Below are 23,209 nucleotides of genomic sequence, written 5' to 3' on the forward strand. Positions count from 1 at the left end.
CAGGTAGGAAAAAGACCAACAGAATTTTTTTACAATTATGCGGGATGTAGGAATGTGAAAGCAAGGTACTATCGCTATTTTCTGCATATTTGTTGACCAAAGACACTGAATATTTATTACAGTGGCTAGTAAAAGAATATTAAATTTACGAGGATATAGTTCAACTTATGAAGCAATAAAAAGCAACAATACGGCGTCATGATTGTTAGCATGAATAACGGGAGGAAGCAAACAAGAATTATGGAGGAAGTGCTTTAGACAATAACAAAGTCATTGAAGATATATCGTTACAAATCTCCACGATAACAGACGTGTAAAAGAAACAAAAAAGGAGAAAAACCCACGCAAGCATTAAATCTTACACTCTAAGTCAAAATAATGAATTAAAACTTAAAAAAAAAGGCTAAGAAGCAAAAGACCCCAAGGTTTCTTTCCTTGGAGTAAAACTTTAATCATAGTAAACGTAATTTCCCCAACTCCAGAAGCAGGTGGGGAAAGGACTGGGAGAAGGAGGAGTGGAGATGGGGTTGGGGGTAGGGAGTAGGGAAGGGAAAGAAAGGACCCTGAAACATTGCACTCGTTCCTTCCCCCGACTACCGCCTATTTAATTATGCCGGGGCTGGGTCATTGATCTTGACCTCAGGCCTCTCTCTCTCTCTCTCTCTCTCTCTCTCTCTCTCTCTCTCTGTCTCTCAAAGAGATGGCCTCTTCTTGACAAACTCAAAGAAATACATCTATCTCTATCCAAAGATGACCTCTTCGGCTGAACCCTTTCTCTTTCGATAAGGTTTGCTCCTTTGGTCAGTCTCTCTCTCTCTCTCTCTCTCTCTCTCTCTCTCTCTCTCTCTCTCTCTCTCTCTTTGGATGAACCTTCTCACTCCCTCTCTTTCGATAAGGATTACTTCTTAGGTCAGTCAGTCTCTCTCTCTCTTCGGTCACACTCTCTCTCTCTCTCTCTCTCTCTCTCTCTCTCTCTCTCTCTCTCTCCTGTTCCTCTCCACATGGATAACCTCTCTCTCTCTCTCTCTCTTTCTACAGGAATAACCTTTCTCTCTCTCTACAGGGATAACTTCTCTCTATCTCTCTCTCTCTCTCTCTCTCTCTCTCTTCGGTCACACACTCTCTCTGTCTCTCTCTTCGGTCACACACACTCTCTCTCTCTCCCTGTTCCTATCTGCATGGATAACCTCTCTCCCTCTTTCTACAGGAATAACCTTCTCTCTCTCTCTCTCTCTCTCTCTCTCTCTCTCTCTCTCTCTCTCTCTCTCTCTCTCTCTTTCTACAGGAATAAACTTCTCTCTCTCTCTCTTTCTACAGGAATAACCTTCTCTCTCTCTCTACATGGATAACCTCTCTCTCTCTTTCTACAGGAATAAACTTCTCTCTCTCTCTCTCTCTCTCTCTCTCTCTCTCTCTCTTTTTCTACAGGAATAAACTTCTCTCTCTCTCTCTCTCTCTCTCTCTCTCTCTCTCTCTCTCTCTACGGATACCACCCTCCTCTTTCTACAGAATAACCTTTGCTCTCTCTCTCTCTCTCTCTCTCTCTCTCTCTCTCTCTCTCTCTACAGGGATAAACCTCTCTCTCTCTCTCTCTCTCTCTCTCTCTCTCTCTCTCTCTCTCTCTCTCTCTTTCTACAGGAATAACCTTCTCTTTCTCTCTACATGGATGACCTCTCTCTCTCTCTCTTTCTACAGGAATAAACTTCTCTCTCTCTCTCTCTCTCTCTCTCTCTCTCTCTCTCTCTCTCTCTCTCTCTCTCTCTCTACTCTACTGGATAACCTCTCTCTCTCTCTCTCTCTCTTTCTACAGGAATAACCTTCGCTCTCTCTCTCTCTGTCTCTCTCTTTCTACAGGAATAAACTTCTCTCTCTCTTTCTCTCTCTCTCTCTCTCTCTCTCTACACAGATAACCTCTCTCTCTCTCTTTTCTACAGGAATAACCTTCGCTCTCTCTCTCTCTCTCTTTACAGAGATAACCTCTCTCTCTCTCTCTCTCTCAACTACAAAATCTTTTCAGGCTAAACTGCCTTCCTTTCTAAATGCATGATCTCATAGAGAGAGAGAGAGAGAGAGAAGAAAGAGAGAAAGAAAGAAGAAAGAGAAAATTGTGACGGGCTTTTCGGTTAAACTCTGAAAAAAATTTGGGAAGAACGGTTCCATCGAAGTTCAGGCTTGCCAATCCTTTTAAATTACAATAGCGTAATATTATATATGTATTTGTATACATATCTATACATTTTTCTAATTTTCCTCTTATTCTCTAATACGACCCATGGCAGTCGATTGACGACCACGTACACAAACAATGAAAAGGTCAATACGCGCAAGAAAAGTCTAAGGATCTCACTTCTCCCTGGCCAGGGATTGGTTCTGGGACTCCTAGCTTGAGAACCGAGGGTCCTTTCAACTTGCCGCTCGGGGACGGGAGGAGAGAGAGAGAGAGAGAGAAGAGAAGAGAGAGAGAGAGAGAGAAAGAAGGAGAAATCCTTCTCGATGAAGTGGACGAAACTTCTAATGAATTTCTTCGCAGTCCTCGGGAGACGGCGGGTGGAGAGTGTGGGGAGGAATGGAGATAGTTGCTACCTTCCTTCCATTTTTTTTTATTTCTTGTTTGTCTTAATTCTAGCTTCTTACAGCAGTTTTCCCAGTTTCCCATTCATTAATTATTATTCTTAGTTCCAATTCCCACATGGAGAAGAATGATATCACCTCTGTGAACGCAGAAAAACATACACATATCTCTAGATTTCAGTACATATGCTTTTTATAATTGATATTAAAAGAAAGCTTCCAGTCCAAGGTGACATTACAATATATCGTCACAATAATCTCTACTACCGCAACAGCAGTTTAAACAATCATTCACCTGAACGTGAATCTTAACTTCATCATAAGAGAGAGAGAGAGAGAGAGAAGAAGAGAAGAAGAAAACAAAATATGATGGGAGACAACACAAACACAGAGCCAGATTCTTTCAAACTTCCCCAGACCCGTCCAATTTCTTACGAATTTGTGGGTTCGGCCACTTTCCATATTCGTTGCAGAATAAAACTTTAACAATCAATATAACAATAACGATAATAATAAGGAGAGGATGGACACCGATCCGTCATGAAAATTAGGTCTAGAGCAACTTCACGTCGCCCCGACAACAACACTGTACTCGCGAAGTATGTGGCCATCGGCTGTTCTCTGCTTCTGTATATCGTAAATCAGCCGCCACATTGCCACTCCCACACAACTTGCATGGGGATCATGTATCCGAGAAAGCAAGGTCTTGTTGAATCCTCCTCAAAATACATTTCTTGTACAATTATTCCGTAGCATGTTTCCCCTGTCGTTTAAAACACGCACTTGCTAAGCTAAAACTAAGCAACATGAATCATAGCGATTATCTAAACTTGGTAACTTGAAGGACTGTAGTACCACATCATTTGCATCTCGTACGTCGGTTGGTTTGGATTATGCTGGCCTTATGCCAGCGCGGGCCCTTGTCCGAAAGTGGCCCGTAAACGTCACTGAGCTCAAATGAAACCTGCTGTATCTCCAAGGTCATTGCTGTCAGAATGCAGCCGAGTCAACCGATTTTGGCGAGCATGGTAGAAATAATAATAATAATAATAATAATAATAATAATATGTAATAATAATAATAATAATAATAATAATATTATTATTATTATTATTATTATTATTATTGTTATTATTATTATTATTATTATTATTCAGATAAGCCATATTCATAATGAACAAGCCACAGGGGCTACTGACTTTAAATTCAAGCTTCCAAAGAATAAGATGTTAATTTTTAAGAAGCAGCAGCAATAATAATAATAATAATAATAATAATAATAATAATAATAATAATAATAATAAATAATAATATTTCCTCATCGTTACGTAACGAAGCCAGAGACAAGTCTCGTATAATGAAATTTCTTTAGTCCATCCATAGAGACAGTATACAGAGAGAGAGAGAGAGAGAGAGAGAGAGAGAGAGAGAGAGAGAGAGAGAGAGAGAAACTGGCATTCCAATAAGACGAAACCAATCAAGGGTATGTAAGGTGACACCAGGCCAGGTAGGGGCCACATACTACACACTCTCGGTGTGGTCCCACCGACATAGAGCAAGAGAAAGGGGAAGGGGAGAGACAGGCACAGAAGAAAAAGAGGAGGAAGAAGAAGAAGAAGACCCACCTAAACCCAATCAATGAAACAGGTACGAGTCCACATAAAAGCCCGTTCCCCCCCCCTCTCCTCCCTCAAGCCCATCACTGCAAGCACCAACGCCATGGGGCTGCCTCTCTCTCTCTCTCTCTCTCTCTCTCTCTCTCTCCACATGACGCACAATCACTCGCACTACCGTACTCAACAGACTGTTTGGGGACGGCCCAAGGTTACATTTTGTACTTCACGCACACAAATAGTGCTGCTATTCCCTCCGCCCATCTCACCCCCTACCCCTTCAACCCCAACGAAACCCTCCCTGCTGAACCTCCCACCCCCGTACAACCTCCCGCGAAAGCCCCAGCCCTGCTCCTTCCATAAACCTCACACGAAGGTTATATTGATTGTACACACTGCAGTACAATCAAGGCCGTCGTTTTTCGTCGCTTCTCAATGAATGTCGCTGAAGCCATGCTACTTATCGCTCGGGGGCATTACATCATGGCATTAAAAGACATCTTTCACACAATTAAACTCCTACAGTATTCGCATTTCCCTTTTATTTATAATGTAATGAACGAATAGAAAGACATCACCGCTTTACGTGACTCGCTTTAGCTTTGGTTGTCAAAGGCGCCTCTTTCTGTGGCCTTCTTACGGCTATAGCAAGAGGTAATTCTCTCCAGAAATTTCTATATGGTTCCTGGTGCTATAAATGATCTTATAATAAATATAGAGTATTTGAATGTACGTATGTATTATATATATATATATATATATATATATATATATATATATATATATATATATATATATATATATATATATAAATGTATGTATATATATATAGTTCTATCGTAGGTACATATTTTAACACAACTTAGCTTTTACTGTACACATTGCTTTATGACAAACACGCACTCTGTCATTAGAATGATACACACACACACACACACACACACACACACACACACACATATATATATATATATATATATATATATATATATATATATATATATATATATATAATATCCAGAATGTATATATATAATAATATAATGTGTGCTCGTGTAAGCCTTCATTGACTTCTTTCGAACTCGCCCGGTAACCAAACTGATAAGGAAATCTCTCTACGATAAAGTCACGCGACAAAGATAACAGCTGCTGTTGCCAGGAGCTGGTTACAAATGAATCAGTTAACAAGGCAAAAATTTCAAATGATTACCGACATTAAAATACATTAGCTAAAACTAAAACAAAGATATTAATCTCACGATGTAATAAGTGTCGGCGAGGAAACATGCGTCTTGTATTTTTTCTAATTGATCTCTTACTGTATTTCTTACCTTCTATTATTTTCTTTCAAATGAACATATTCGTTGGAAGCTTGAATTTCAAGTTATTGGCCCCTGTGGGCTTGTTCCATATATATATATATATATAGAGTTCATATTATGAATAATAATAATAATAATAATAATAATAATAATAATAATAATAATAATAATAATAATAATAAATCCTCCTGAGCCTCTGTAGGCTCGTAGGGCAGGCGCTGATCTCCTGTCTCTTAGGCTGACAGCCAGTGGGGGGGACAGGTGGTAATAATAATAATAATAATAATAATAATAATAATAATAATAATAATAATAATAATAATATAATATAATAATAATAATAATAATCTGCAACTTACTACCCACATATCACAAACGGTTGAATACAAGTCAACGATTAGGCTATACAGCATTTGCCAAAGGTTCGGTCTCCACCTGTGGTCGTTAACTTGTTTGTAGTCTGTTTGTAGTATGTATGCCATAAGTTGCAGAGGTGTATTTTTTACGTTTTACTGTGGGGTGGATGTAACTTTACAAAAACTCATCCTGGCATTGCCAAAAACGGTTAAAACATTTCAAGCTAGCTGTAAATGTTACAGCTTTGTAAAACTTGATCATCATAAGAAATTAATAAGAGGTACAGCTTTGAAGTCAAATAAGGATGGTCTCGGGAGATAAATAGGGTTCATTATGATCGCAAATGTAAAAATGACAGTTAAAATCGACACATACTTCTAGACGCAATGTAAGTGTAAAAAAAATGCTCTAACCAATCCACGTAACGGATTAAATGAGGTTATGAATACAGTGCGGACGTTAATATAAATTATTTACAAAGGATATCGTGTCGCTTCTTAATCGTTTACACTAAAAAATAACTCTACGTACATGTGACCTTGATCTAGAACTACAGTAGGTTCGCCGAAGGCTGGCCTAGACCAACATACCAATAGGATTACTTCTTATGGATATTGGCTGGGAGGGACCCAACTCAAATGTCAAATCGGTTTTAATCTTCAAGAACATCGTCTATTTAATAGTAAATGTAAACGTACAATTACTCTCCCACGTTAAACTCCACCGCAACACGACCTTGATCTACATAAGGTTTGTTGCACCCTGGCCAGACCTGGCCTAGACCAACTTACACTAGAACTTCCGTATAAGGATCTTGTCTAGACCCAGTCGAAGAGACGATTAGCTTTTAATCTCCAATTGCATCGTCTTCAAGTCAATAAATGAAAAGCCTTCACTCTAGACGGATCTCCAGCCTTCACCACCATGACCTTTATCAGAACAGGGTAGTTAACGGAAGATAGCCTACATCTGGATGAAAGTCCACAGAAATCTTTATCTTGGTTGAAAAGAAATATCAGCCATTAAAATGAAACTGTACACCACAATCCGTCACGAAAGGTCTTTTCACGGCCCAGTAAAAGTGGGCGGGAACTTTTCCCGCCTACACACCCCACATGGAGGAAGTTGCGTCAGGTAATTGCCGTAACACAGTTCGCCACACAGCAACACCCAACAAAGCTGGAAGCTAGGCTGACGTGGGTGCAAATGCAAGCGAGGAAATTCAAACGCACCTGACGTCACTGCAACCCTCAATTGTATTTGACGTCAAGATGAACTTCAAACGTGACTGACGTCGAAATGTCAAAATGGCCATCCATACGTGGAGTAATTTAAACAGACCGCGGACTCTAGAGATCAAAGTTCACAGACAAAGTTGTAACCGCATATGAGTATGTTTAGTAGAATCAACTTTACGTTGTTGGAACAAGACTAAAACACAACTATTGTCTAGTTAGCCTCTCAGGCTGCCCTGAGGCGAGGTCCTGCTTTATATAAAACAAAACCAGGCAACCACACAACCTTCAAAAAAGAAATAAAAAAATAACGGCACAGAAGTCTTAAAATGTGACCCTGAATGTAAGGAAAGTTCGATAAAATGGCTTATTTATTTTTTTAAATAAAAATACAGAGCCGATATAAAAGAACTGAGAAAAAAGAAACTTAGTCTTACAGCTCTTCGAGTCATGTGAGTGGAAATGTCGCTATAACCATAACGCCAAATAGCAGACTGCACATCAATTTCCTTGTTAACTTTTACATGATCAAAAAAGACCACACTTACAGCATATCATGGTGAGTCAGCAAGTGGAATATATTATATATATATATATATATTATATATACACACATAAACATATATGTGTGTATTATATATATAATATATACATATATATGAAACAGCTATTGCGAGAGATTTAATACTATAACATGGCGTTACAATCACGACGGTCATCGACCGGTCATCGACCCTGGAAATAACTTCCTAGCGTAACTGCGTTCATATAATGTTGATACAGTACATTCATACCTACAAATACTCCTCATCTTTGCGACAATAATATATTATACGTAAAATCAATAATAAAATTAGACTAATAAAATAGTTTTAGCTTGTAGAAAATCACTTCATTTAATCATAATTCGTTTAAAATCATTTCATACTCTCAAAAATTACCAAATGAGAGAGAGAGAGAGAGAGAGAGAGAGAGAGAGAGAGAGAGAGAGAGAGAGAGAGAGAGAGAGAGAGAGCTTAAACTAACTTCTAAAACTTCTTGAGAACAGAAATGTGACTGGTTGAGACAACCAATACATTCAATACATGCCAAAACTCCACTTGGCACAGAGAGAGAGAGAGAGAGAGAGAGAGAGAGAGAGAGAGAGAGAGAGAGAGAGAGAGAGAGCACTTTCCCCAACAGACTTCTACAGCTGACGCTTCAAATGCTTCTTGCTAGGCACGTAAGGAACTAACCGATGGTTGTACAAGAATCATTAATAATATTACTACTCCTATTTATGAGCAAATATTTCTCGAATAAAAGGAAAGAACTGAATGAAGAATGGAGAGAAAGTCGTTGCATTTAATAATGAACAAACTGATGCACAGTTTCTTGACATAAATACATAAATAAATATGAAAATTAATAAACAAATTAATTAATTAGTTATAGGTATGAATGTACTGTATCAACATTATATGACCGCAGTTACGCTAGGAAATTATTACCAGGGTCGATGACCGTCTTGATTGCAACGCCAGGTTATAGCATTAAACCTCTCTGGCAAATAGCTATTTCATATATATATATATATATATATATATATATATATATATATATATATATAAATATATTAATTCTTTTATATATGATTTATTTAGTTGATTTATATATTTATATATTATTTAATAAATTAATTAATAATATTAATTATATATATATATATATATATATATATATATCATATATATATATATATATATATATATATATATATATATATACATATAATTAATTTATTAATTAATATATAAAATATATAAACAACTAAATAAATCATACAAAAAAATTAATATAAAATGAATAAATTAAATAATGAATTAAATAACTAATATGCATATAAATAAGTAAATAAATAAAATCAATTCACAAAAAATAAATAAATAAAAATACAAGTCAAAGAAAGTGTGCCACGGCGTACCTTCAAGCAGCGGGCTTCACAAACCGAACGACACAGAAGCCGGGTCGTGACGATGAAGTTCTGAGAGGTTGCGCTGTTTGTTTTTGGGAGATGAAAGCTACGTCTTCTGTTGCCACATATCGCGACGAACAATGCAAATCATTTCGATTATCGTGCGTTGTTGAACGTCATTTTCTATGAAAGTCATACGTTGAGTGATAGGCACTTGTTATTTGGATGAAAGTGGACACGTCATTTTCAAAGACCCTTGTCCATGCAAGCACACACGCATACATTATATATATACATACATACATATATATATGTGCGTGTGTATATATATATATATGTGTGTGTGTGTGCGTGTGTATATATTTACATATGTATAAATATATACATACATACATATACATAAATAAATAAATAAATGCATATATATATTATATCTTCTTTTCTTCTTCTTTTAACGTGCTTTTTATTCCCATTTTTGTATGGGGTAAAGCACGATGCCTTCTTTTTGAAGGACTTTTTGATTTGGCTTTAGGGTAGACCTGTGGTCTCGATCGGCTGCCCTGCCTGACATCGCTTAGACTCCGGTACGTATGTTTCATGTATCATACACCACCCAACGCCCTTTCTTTGCAGCGAGAAGTTATTGCGCGGGTATGGCGAGTTCGAGACGTGTGAGATGTTTGTTATGTTATACTGTATATATATAAATATATATGTATACTGTATATAAGAATATATATATATATATATATATATATATATATATATATATATATATATATATACATACAGTATACATATATATTTATATATACATTTATTTATTTATGTATATGTATGTATGTATTTATACATAACGCCAATTTTCGGTATAAACATTTGATATCCAAAGCCAAAAAAAAACCTTCGCTTTTCCTACGCTCTTTTCCCGTTTCCCTCGGACTTACGAGGTCATTCAACACTGACAGGGGAATTGAGAGTGTAAAGGTTTTAAAGGTGTAATAAGAGGAAAACTTCGCAGCTGTCCCATGAAAGTATTGTTAGGAGTGAGTGGAAAGTAAGATGGAGGAAAGAGAATATAAATGGAGGTACAGCAAAAGGAATGAAAGGGGATGTAGCTCAGGGCCGAAGGGACGCTGCAAAGATTTTAAGTAAATGCCTACAGTGCACCGCGTGAGGTGCACTGATAGCAGTTAAGTATATCTTGGTTTAACCAGACCACTCAGCTGATTAACAGCTCTCCTAGGGATGGCCCGAAGGATTAGATTTATTTTACGTGGCTAAGAACCAACTGGTTACCTAGCAATGACCCTGCAGCTTATTGTGAATCCGGAACTACATTATGACGAGAAATGAATTTCTATCACCAGAAATATTCCTCTAATTCTTCACTGGCCTGGTCGGAGAGTCGAACGCTGGGCCAACAGCGTAAAACCCGATATACGGCACACACTCGCACTGAAATACTAGTTTGCGAGAGTTACAAAAAGTATTTTCTTGTCAACCGGAAGAGAGAATGTCAATATAATGCAGGGTAGAAAGACTGCAAAAACGAATTTCGTTATTTTACAACTAGTCTAATTGCCTGATAAAGTATTGCACACGCCTTTGTAATCTGAAAAAAAAGCCACCTCCTTTTGTTGCTTTTATCAAGCATCTTACATTTACGATTAGCAGAGAATAAAACGATATGAACAGGATGTAATTCATTCCATATCACTGGGCGGAATCAAATTTCGATAACACGACACAAAAAAGCTTTGGAGACAAAGTGCGTCTCAGTGTTTCTGTTCTACCAGACCACAATAGCCACAAGTGTGGAAAGAAAACAACAAAACGAAAAGAGACACCGAATAAACAAATAAGTAAATTAATTATTAAATAAATAAACATATAAATAAATAATGGCTATCACTGGTACAGAAACAGTGACTGGTGGCCTCGATCACAGTAAAACAGATCGCAGTATTATCCAAGAGCGATAATGAGGTTAGGAAACTTCTGGAGCCAATATCGAGTATCAGTTTCATGAAGCACAATGCTTAGTTCCAAGGCCCTGATTAATCAGTGAGCCTGCAACAAAGGTGATCAGATGTTGTGTGACAGTGTTCTCTTTCAATGTAAGACAATCTCCATCAAATAATAATAATAATAATAATAATAATAATAATAATAATAATAAAACCCAAAGTTTCCACATATTCATATTATGAAACAACCCTGAAAATCCATTAACTATGTGGGTTAGTTTCTTCAACTTTCGCTCACTCATCTTAGCCATAACTTTTATGTTTTACCGTAAAACACATAGACTACTTGGCAAGAAAGGCCTCACTACGAATTATTGTATGAAATGAACCTCACTGCGAATTGTACTATGAAATACCTCTGTATTATTTCACTTCGTAAAACAAGTGCATCAATGCACCAAAAGTTTTATCGTTTAAACCTGTAAGAAACTTAGTTCAAACTGCGTCGGATCTAAGTTAAGGAAGGTAAATCTGTGGGTGGCGGGTAATACTCACAGGAAAAAAGTCACAGACAAAAAGTCACAATTTTGGTTAGGAAAAAAGTCACATTACTTTATGGTGGCAATTAAAGCCATTAAAGTAATAAAACAGAAAATATTTAAGATTTTTCCTAGATAGTGACCCCCAACAAAGTTCGGGGGTCGTTATCTAGGACAAATATTTCTTGGGGTTCATTGTCTTTACGATATTTAGTCTTTTGTTTATGTTATTACGGTCATCCCCAACGGGCTTGTACTAAATACGCCGCAAAGGTGGATACTACCGGATTAAAACCATTGGGGGTCACTATCTAGGAAAGATTGATGTGGCATTTTTCTGTAACTTTTTTACCAGTATTCGATCTGTGGGGTACTCGATTAGGTCTGAATCACCAACGCTCACCATATCAATTTAAAGTCTCCTTGACAGCATAGCAACTGCACAGGCCGTTAGCCATAAAATCCCATACATCACTACAATTTCCACAGACAGGGCTTAAAGGTTTTAACTAAGACTGATGAACACACGAAGCAGACAGAAAGCGTCCCGGCTCAACTGACGTCACAGAAACCAAGGAGGTTTCACAAAGTCTGTTTTCTAAAACCCATTTACCAGAGTTTTGAACCACCGCAGCCAGCAGTGTCCGTCAATCGCGTGAAACGGTTTTAAATAGTTTGGGAAATTCCATTTAGGAGCAACATAGGTAATTTTAAGGAAGAGCTCAGAATGGAGATTTTATTTACTAATGACATTTTTTGAGTGAACAATATTGAAGAGGGTATTGCAGTACAGGTGAGATAACTTGAAAAATCTACCGAAATAATGTGAGAAATTTGCTGCCTTTTGAGAATGTTTTCTACGTGGAAAAGTTCCGCGGGACGCCTTGTTTAACACCAGCCCTAAGCGGATTAACGTACAAACATAAATAAAAGACGGTAGATTTCCCATATTATTTCGGTAAATTGCTCAGGTTATCTCACCTGTACTGCAACATATACACCATTTCTTTACTTAGTAGAAAAATTTAACTAATAAACATTATCTCCATGCGAAGCTCCATCTTAGAATTACCGCGACGGACAACGATGATATTAGCTTTCTGGTGCAAAGTTTGGAGGCACAGAGACTAACATTCCTCGAATTGCTTTTCATGGCAGAGGGTACCTCCTTCAACTCAATAGCCAACAGATGAATCATTTCTCCTTGGGCAGCCTGAATCTACAAGGCAGGTACATAAACTGACTGCGACAAGCATTCATGAAAGCAAGTATGTACAGTATAAGTTACTGTGACGGTTATCAAATATACTTCAAAGGTTGTCAATGAACCTCTGAGATGGGCCAGACTGCTGACCACCAGCATGACGATACTTAACATAGGGTAAGTAGAAAAAAACTGTCTATAACTCTATTGGGAGTTACGACACAATAGATGGAAGAAAGGGAGTGCAAAACGAAGGATATGAAAAAATAATGTTAATAACAAGAAGAAACACTTTTCTTAAAAGATTTTTTGAAAAATCTGATCTGGAGTATTTTTACTCCTATTCACTTTATCGGCTTTTAAAAACGCAGCGATGAAATACATATAAAAATCTCAAACTAAGACAATAAACAAGGCATTAATAAAAAAATCGCAGAATGTTTATAATAGCAAGCCACGCCTTAAAAATTACAAAAAGAAGTCTTATCTTGGGAATTTAAATTTTTTATTTACTAAATCGGTCTCTACATCTTTGGAGATTTCAAACCAAATTTTTTTCCACATTTCAAACATGGGTAAATATGTTAATCCTCCCCCCAAAAAAAAGATACCGACAAGACCATGGAAATCGCTTATAACAAAAACAGCATGCTATATAAAAAAATAAATTAAAACAAATAAAATAAAATATGCATCAAATTTTTCAAAAAAGGGGAACTATATTAGGACTCCGTAAAAATATATCGACAAGGTTAAATGTCGCTTATAGTAAAAACAGCATGCCATAACCATAAAAAAAAACAAAAAATAAAATAAACGATAAATATATCCAGATATGACTTTCGGTAAGAAATCTAACCGCGTGAGTTCCTGCCCTTTACAGCAAGTAAAAATAAAAAAGGATCAAAATTTCCTTTTGCGGTATTTGCAGAGGACGGCGAGTGACGCTATTGGAGTGAAGGCCTTCGGGCGAGGGGGAACGGGCCCACCCGAATTCATCCTCCCAAAAGGATTTGGCTCAGGAGCCACAAAAAACGTATGAATAAGGAGCTTCTGCGATGCCCTTTCATGAGGTATACTAAGAACACAATCTTGATGAGGAAAAAATAACTTGGAATGGTAAACCCTTGTAACACATGCACACACAAACCCGTATATATATAATACATATATGTATATATACACATATATACATATACAGTATATATACAAATATACTGTATATGGTAAACCCTTGTAACACACACACAAACCCGTATATATATACAGTATATATATGTATATATATACAATATACATATACAGTATATGTCTACATATATAAATATACACATATAGTCACGCACACAAACTCATATAGCTTTACATATATATAAATGTATATATATATATATATATATATATATATATATGTATATGTGTATATATGTATACTGTGTAAATATAAATACACATAATTATATGTTATGATAAATAATAAATATATACACACACATATATATATATATATATATATATATATATATATATATATATATACATGTGCACATACATGAAGGAAAACGAAGGAACCTCAAGGGGACCTAACCTTGATAAAATCGAAAATCACGCTCCTTGAAATACTGAACGTCATAACACTTGGGAAAAACGGGGACCAAGAAGTGAATTCCAGAGACTGGCAGTGCAAGGAAAGAAACATTTACCGGAAAGATAAAATATCGGATTGTTTTTCTACCAGACACATGGCGATTGCGTCTGCTTGTACAGGTACGGCCAACACCATCCATAGGCATTAACAGACTTGTTCAAACATATCTGAACAAATCCAGACAATACATCTGGGAGTGAATTCATGTCAGCAAAATATATATTTGATAAATCAGTAGTTGAGATAAGCACACAGAACTGAGAAATGCTTACAAAAAATTAAGAGGTGAAATGAACCGGAAGAATTACTGTAAAGTAAAACTAAGATGGGACAGAGAGAGAGAGAGGTCCTTGCACTCCATCCGTCACGAGAAGCAAAGTGACTCATAGAGAAAGTCTGTTTTGGAATCACTGGACAGGTATAATAAAGAGAGAGAGAGAGAGAGAGAGAGAGAGAGAGAGAGAGAGAGAGAGAGAGAAAAGCCGTTCCACCCACGATGCCTGAGGAACAAAGACTCAACAGTCCATGCTGAATGAATGTTGGCTCATCGGAGGAGAATTCGTCATTTCCATTGTCCAATATTTTCATTTGTTATGATGATTTATTAGTGTACGTAATCTACACCTCTTTGAGGGACACTGTCGACCTAACGGTCCACCCACCTTTGCAAGGTGCAACAGGCAATTGGGCGCTGTAGCTAGTAATGCAGCGATCGGCTCTGTTTGCTAGGTTAGTGGATCCTTCGTGAAGCACCAAGAACCATCCCCATAAGGACAACCAGCTATAAATAAGTACCAGCCTCTTCTGGGGACGAGGGAAAGGGTGTAGGGCTAACAACCACACCTGTAGACGCCTGTTGGGAAACCAGAAGGCTGTACCCTTCCGGCGCTAGCCCTTCCTAAGGGAAAATATCTATGGAGCATACATATATATACTGTGTGTGTGTATATATATAAGCATACACTTATATGTATATATATCATTCGTATGTATGTATGTATGCATGTTTGTATGTGTGTGTGCCTCTTTGCGAGTTTTATTATCATATATGCATATGCTTGAACGTATTGGCTTTACAATATATATATATATATATATATATATATATATATATATATATATATATATGTATATATCATTACTGGTATATATGTATAATATGTATGTATGTCATGTTTATGTGTATATATATATTTGCATATTTTATATATATATATATATATATATATATATAGACACATACATACATACATACATACATACATATATATTTATACATATACATATTGTAATCTTTGAAAATTGAAAGGCCAATAGTGCAACAACAACGCAAATAGCCTAACATACAATTCTTCCAACAACTCCAGACCTGATCACTGGTTGATGTGGGCAGTTGGTAGGTGACCAAAGTATTTACATAAAAAACTTTGGTAGGATTATAATAAAAAAACAATGAAAGAAACTCATTGCGATAAAAGCAAACGCAGTGACATTCGCGAGGAAAAAAGGGAACACGTAAGAATAGCGACACACCTTGAGAAGACACTGTCTGTACCAATTTCAATACCGACACAAAAGGCCGCGCCATAATAAGAAAGCCGGGAAAAACACGAGTCTACTCTTCTCACTGTGTGCATGAGAGAGAGAGAGAGAGAGAGAGAGAGAGAGAGAGAGAGAGAGAGAGACGCGGAGTACTGTATAGATGCTATGTGCAAAGGGTCATCATAAGAACGAACCTCAAATTTCGACAGCAAGTATCTACCAAAAAAGATAAATACAAAGAGAGAGAGAGAGAGAGAGAGAGAGAGAGAGAGAGAGAGAGAGAGAGAGAGAGATGCAGGAGTATTGTATACTGTAGATACTATGCACACAGATACACTCATAGGAACGAACCTCAAATTTCCACAGAAAGTATCTACCAAAGAGAGAGAGAGAGAGAGAGAGAGAGAGAGAGAGAGAGAGAGAGAGAGAGAGAGACAGGAGTATTGTATATAGCCTAGATACTATGCGCACAGAACCATCAAAAGAACGAACCTCAAATGTCGACATCAAGTTTCAAAAAAAATAAAAATAGAGAAAGGAAAAAAGCAACAAAATTAAAACTGGTTGGCACATAACTTTCTAGATAGATAGATAGATATAGAGATAGATATATAGATAGATAGACAGATCGATAGATAGATAGCGGAGCGCTTACTTATATAAAGGGGAAAGAGCATCAGAATACGGCATCATCATCAAAGATACCAATAAGCCTCTGCCATCGATTGAGGATTTAACTATTCGATGATTGGATTGTGGCTTTTTTTCCTACTCGGCTACTTTTGCACTTAATTCTCGCTCTCTCTCTCTCTCTCTCTCTCTCTCTCTCTCTCTCTCCTTTCCTCATTTGTTGTAGAGAAACTTTCCTTTTTCCCGGGTTTTAAAGATATGAAATTTTCTCACATTTTCCTGTGTTGTAGAAGAAAGAGTTTCTCTCTCTCTCTCTCTCTCTCTCTCTCTCTCTCTCTCTCTCTCTCTCTCTCTCTCTCTCTCTCTCACTTTTGTTCAAGTCCAACTAAAAAGTAATGCAATACTAAATAACTGATGCAATGTAAAGTATTTAAAAGCTGCATTTTGAGAGAGAGAGAGAGAGAGAGAGAGAGAGAGAGAGAGAGAGAGAGAGAGAGAGAGAGAGAGAGAGATAAAATCTACAACATAAAAATGACTGGCAAAGCAGTAATCGTAGTAACAGAGACATTGACTAACTAGACTTACATTTACAATTGGCGCAATCGAGGTTTCTGTACAGCGTATAATCAAGATCACCGAAAATAGATCTATCTCTCGGTGGTCTCAGTATAATGCTGTATGAGCCGCGGCCCATGAAACTTTAACCACTGCCCAAAATGGTGGCCTATCCTATATAGTTGCCAGAAGCACGATTATGGCTAACTTGAACCTTGAATAAAAAAAAAAAAAAACTACTGAGGCTAGAGGGCTGCAATTTGGGATGTTTGATTATTGGAGGGTGGATGATCAACATACCAATTTGTAGCCCTCCAGCCTCAGTAGTTTTTAAGATCTGAGGCCGGACAGAAAACGTGCAGACAGAATAAAGTGGGACGGACAGACAGAGCCAGCACAATAGTTTTCTTTTACAGAAAACTAAAATATCTAAGATTAACAATAATATTCAGTCTTCAATGAATAAAAATATTAAAAATAATATTCTGTCCTCAGATTCTTTAGGTTACAATTAGAAGACGCAGCAGTTTCCCGTCTCTCTCCCTCTCTCTCCTCTCTCTCTCTCTCTCTCTCTCTCTCTCTCTCTCTCTCTCTCTCTCTCTCAAGGTATATTTATCTACGCTTCCTGTGGAACTAATGTGAAATCTAAATTCTAACGTAAAAATTTTCAGTAGCTCCATCTGTATATACTAAAATACAGAAACATACAGACATATTCTTATTTAAAATAGCAACATCTATAAATACAAAAACCTATATGTACGTATATGTATATGTATATGTATATGTATATGTATATGTATATAAATATATATATATATATGTATATCTATACATTTATATAGATATAGATATATATATATATATATATATATATATAATATATAAATATATAAATATGAATATATATATATATATATATATATATATATATATATATATATAACTATATATATCTTTCCCAGAAGGGACAGAACATTAATGAAAAGAGCAACTCACCCTCGCTGGAAGAGATCGACGTTGTAGAACTTGTGGATATGCAGAGCCAATTCGATAGTGGCCTGCAGCTCTCCCATGGTGATCTTCGCTGTCCAACTCCCTGAACTATTCCCTCCCCCTCCTCCTCCTCCTCCTCCTTCTCCTCCTCCTCCTCCTCCTCCCCTCCTTCCTCTTTTGTCCTCTTTTGCTCAGAACACCTCCATGAAGACCTCTGGGAGAACTTCCGTTGGCAGCCTGGTCGTCAGTGCGAAAGCGGAGAACATTCCTTTCCGAGAATGCTTTAAATAAATCTAAATAAATTAATTCCTGTTTAGCTTGAAATCTGATTCGCCTCGCTCAGTTTACAAAGTTTGCAAAGTCTTTAATGTGTGTCAAAATTCAAAATCAATGAGCAAACGTGATTGCTTCGACTTTCATAAAAGGAATCGCTTCCCCATTCATAAAAAGAGCAACGTATCCACATTCATAAAACGAATGAGGCTTCTAAAAAGTCCTTATATATATATATATATGTAATTTTTTTTTATAAACAGACACTAAAATTCTACACAACCTTTTCGTTCCGGTCAGAATCAAATATCTGCTTTATTCCAAAGAGAGAAAATCTTTCCAAAATTTTCATCAGAGTTGTTGGCATCAAGTTCACATGTCTTCTCTACTACTAAAAGGAACAGGTAGGTAGCTTGAGGTAATGATGAGGAATGTTGACCGCAAAAACAGTTATACGGATGACACCACGTATAAAAAATACAGCACTTCTTATTCCTTCCTAATCTTCAAGTACATCACATGAGCGTCGTTTCACAAATTCTTCTCGGGGAAAATACCGGGAAATTTTGACTTGTCTATTTCACAAATCCTAAGATGAAATGTTGCTTTCGAGATTTTGAACTCACTACATCATTTTGCTTAACAAGTCACCATCTACTTCGAGAAAGAGGTGGAGAGATCATTTGTAGGGAGAGAGAGAAAGAGAGAGAGAGAGAAAGAGAGAAGGAGAGAAAAACGCACTTAACACCGAATCACCATTGGGAATCACAGAATTTCTTCAACTGACGTTCTGATTCTTCATTTTTACTGTTGTACGAATGTCTCACGTACGGAGAGCTGCCACTTGTAAAACAACAAATATAAAATATTAAGTTTCTTTGACCTAAAAGTTTCCGTGAAAAAAAGTGTAATTCACAAAGTAAGATCTTGATCTCCCATTTTCTCTTAAAACAGCAAAAGTCAGTTTCAGCCTTTTATTCACAACATTCTTCAAAATATTTCGTCATTCCAGGGCCGCTTGGAACTGTCGTGTTCGAACACTTGAAAACAGAATCGAAACTTAAAATTAAAACTCACTCGGGCATCACTTCACATGTGATTACAAATATATTTTATTACTCTTTGGCACCGAGAATAATCACCAACCAGTTAAGAAGGATGGAGCACACAGTGGAATTGGAAACTACAGACACGAAGGGGTAATCCTTAACACAAATACAGCGCTTCGCTGAAACGACTGACATGGAATTTCACACTGAAATTTCACACTAAAAAAAAAACTCTGAAAGCTTGTTTGTAATCTCTCAAAAACCTTGAAATTAGAAAGGTGCTTCCTGAATGCTTTAATGGTAAGAGTATCACTAAGAGATCGCTGCCTTTTAATTTTCTGCCACAATTTTTTTTTTTTGTCGGAAAAAAGGGACAAAAGTGTTTACGCGATAATGTTCAATTCTTCGGCGTTCGAGTGACGCCCGTCAGAAGCTCTTCTCACAAGCTAAGTCTTTGTAGAACCTTGATTAATACTTTTAAACGCTGAGATTTGATCAAAAAGGAGAAAGTGGTTTCAAGTGGCTTGTTTTGAGTCTGGAGAAGAAACGGAGAGGAAACTTTGAGAAGAGTTTGCCTTTGCGAATCAAACGACTTGGAACTTCCAAAAAAAAAAAAAAAACAAGATTAATGAGATATGAGTTGACAGTTGAGAGGTCCTCTCCCTCTCTGCTAATTCCTCCCTCCCTGTGTCTCCTTTTATTACGGGAGATTGTAGTTTTTTGCTTCTTTTTTTTTTAGTTGTTGTACGTCTCCGCCACAGGGATTGTTGTTGTTGTTGTTGTAGTTGTTGATGCTGTGGTGTTTAATGCTGTGGCTGTTCTTAGATCTGGGTTGCTCGTAGAGGAGACAGTCAAGGGGAAGTGGACGACGACAGGGCCCTCCGCTTCTTTCTTTGAGCCAGATGGCGGGGTGTCCCGGTCATCCACAGCTGCCGGAAATGAAGAAAAAAATTATATTAATACCTTTAAAAGTCACGTTCTGCGGGAGCTCGAAAAAAATTTTTTTATTGAGTTTAAAAGTTGCCTCCTCAGGGATACATAATGAATAAGCAATTACGCTTAAAATTTCAAAAGGCATTTTATGGTTTATTTTCTTAAAATAAAAGACAAAAAAAAAAATTATATTGATACCTTAAAAGTCACTTCTGCGGGGCTGAAAAAACTCTTTTTATTGGGTTTAAAAATCCCATCCTCAGGGGGACATAATGAATAAGCAATTACGCTTATCATTTCAAAAGGCATTTTATGGTTTGCTTTCTTAATCTGAAAAACGAATATATATATATATATATATATATATATATATATATATATATATATATATATATATATATATATATATATATATATATATATATATATATATAATGCCCTAAAAGCCACGTTCTATTGAGCTAAAAAAATTGTTAGGTTAAAAGTCGCCTGCTGAAGGAGATATAATGAATAAAAAATTATTTTCATCATCTCAAAAGGTCTTTTATGGTTTGTTTTCATAAAAGCAGTCGCAGCGAAAACTAAGAAATTAAGTGATAACAATGCTAATGATGACATCGAGATCTGATGAAATCTGAAGCAGCGGCTTCTCATGGGCGTCGTTGCAGGGATCAGTACTTAAGCACACACCACACCTAAAATGCTCTGGATTAGGTAGGTGTTTAAGTACTTATCCCTGCTACGACTGCTAATGATGATTTTCATTAGAATTCAATTCCACCACAATCATCATGGAACTCTAAATCCAATTCAAAATTATATATATATATAATATATATATATATATATATATATATATATATTATATATATATATAATAATAATAATAATAATAATAATAATAATAATACAAAAATTATGATAACGGTAACAATAAACGTTACGGTAACGATAATTAAAACAACAGCAATTGCAATAATGGTGGTAACGCCATCAACCACAATAATGAACGAAGTGTTTGTTTAGACAGAACTTCACCATGATCAATCGCACATACGGACAAGAAGGTTGGACATGGAAATGCCATCAGGGAATGACATTCCAGTGTCGATCGAAAAAGGGAGAATATAATTCAGATTCAAATTCAAAACTTTATTCATATGAATACATTTAAGTAAACATATACATTTTGCTAATTTCGTGGCTGGTTTCGGAGAAGGTCGCCAAGATGAGAGGGGGAGTGGGAGGGGAGGGGCAGTAGGAGGGGTGGAAGGGGGAGGGAGTGGAAGGGGGTAGGGGGATGAGGGATTCTATCACTTTCAGAAAGCATTTTAACTGTTCCGAGATATTACGGTGATTCCGTATGCAGTTCCTTGGTATAAGGGTAATTTCTCTGTTTCTGGGGAACGTGGGGAAAGGAGAGGGGGGAGGTCATTGAATTCATTCCAGGAAGCCTTTTGGCTGTTCTGAGACATTCCGGTGATTCAGGGGACATTTTTGAAAATGTTCATTGCACCAACAGACCCTTTGCCCGTCATACAGTGAACAGTGAAGTTCTATATGAAAAAACATCATACAGGAAATAGTGAAGTTCTATATGAATACACAATATACGGTGAACAGTGAAGTTCTACATGAATAAACATCATACAATGAACAGTAAAGTTCTATATGAATAACCAGGTCTCGGTCTAAAAAATTTCCGTCAAGGTATTGCCTCATACGATTCCACGGCTTGCTTGAATTATGACAGGCGCGGCCGTCTGTGCGCTTGTATGTGTGCTGGAGCTTGAGAGAAAGGGATAAGGTGAAAGCAAAAAATTACGGTTATGGGTCAATTCACTCATCCCAAGGGCATTTCTGTGATACCTGAGCATTTCGTTGATTTGTTGTAAGTCTTTTACGGAAAAGCAAATGAACTGCTAGGCTTACAGTACAACAAGTCAAGCAACTGGCAACTTCATGGCATCCCTGCTGAATAGCAAGCAGAACAGAACGTGTATCAGCTGAATTCTAAGCAAGACGCTAACCAAGGTGAACTGCCTACTACTTCATGCAGTTCATAAGGCCTTGCACGCTTCATGCTGTAAACTAATGGGCTTACATTTTCTGGGGCTTCGCAGTATTTTTCATCACATACTTGTACACTGATCTGTTGATCAACATCTTTGTTTGTTTTGTCATCTGCATTTCCCTTTACCTTCCGTTATTTCTTTCGAATTAACACCATATTCTTTGAAAACTTAAATTTTAAGTCAGTGAGCCCTGTGGGCTTGTTCCATATGAACAGGGTTCATCTTTTGAATAATAATAATAATAATAATAATAATAATAATAATAATCTGCTATGATGTACATTTCCACTGTCTGTTCTTTGTTTTACGTGTATGTTTTTATTTATTTTTTCGAGAGCAAAGGACAGTAGGTTGACATCCTAATGCCCTTTTCTAGCCCATAATTGAAAACAATATAAAGTAAACGGAATGCAAAAAGGTGGGCTTAACAAACAGTGAAGAAGGAGATCTGTCTCTTCAAAGAAGAAATGCTATAAAAAGTAGGGAAAGTGAGCCCGTTCAGAAAAAAATCAAGTACAATAAATGTCTCAAGCACGAAACCATACCAGAAATTCTAGTCACCTCAAGAAAATAACTAAGTAAATAACTGTACGTGCAAGAGAGCTTGGAGTCCTCAAACATCCACCAAGGCTGAGAATACATACACCTTCTTTCTCCCCCGATCCCTCCAACCCCCTTCACAATCTGAAAGCTAATCGCCAACAACAAGCAAAATGTCTCTCATCCAGATCCGGATCCCACCA

The 23,209-nt window shown here is 36.8% G+C and overlaps 1 protein-coding gene across 10 annotated transcripts in view; it reads right to left on the reverse strand.

The window, feature by feature from the left end:
- LOC136833353 (protein FAM135A) overlaps positions 1 to 23,209 on the reverse strand; it is a 302,262-nt gene that overhangs the window by 226,622 nt on the left and 52,431 nt on the right. For all 10 annotated transcript variants that reach the window (XM_067095379.1, XM_067095378.1, XM_067095377.1 and 7 more), the window contains exon 2: positions 18,140 to 20,387. In XM_067095379.1, the coding sequence (XP_066951480.1) occupies positions 18,140 to 18,216 (77 nt within the window). In that variant the 5' untranslated portion in view covers positions 18,217 to 20,387. The remainder of the gene's footprint in view (positions 1 to 18,139; positions 20,388 to 23,209) is intronic.

The sequence above is a fragment of the Macrobrachium rosenbergii genome, chromosome 51 (assembly GCF_040412425.1).
Source record: "Macrobrachium rosenbergii isolate ZJJX-2024 chromosome 51, ASM4041242v1, whole genome shotgun sequence".
Lineage (NCBI taxonomy): Eukaryota > Metazoa > Arthropoda > Malacostraca > Decapoda > Palaemonidae > Macrobrachium > Macrobrachium rosenbergii.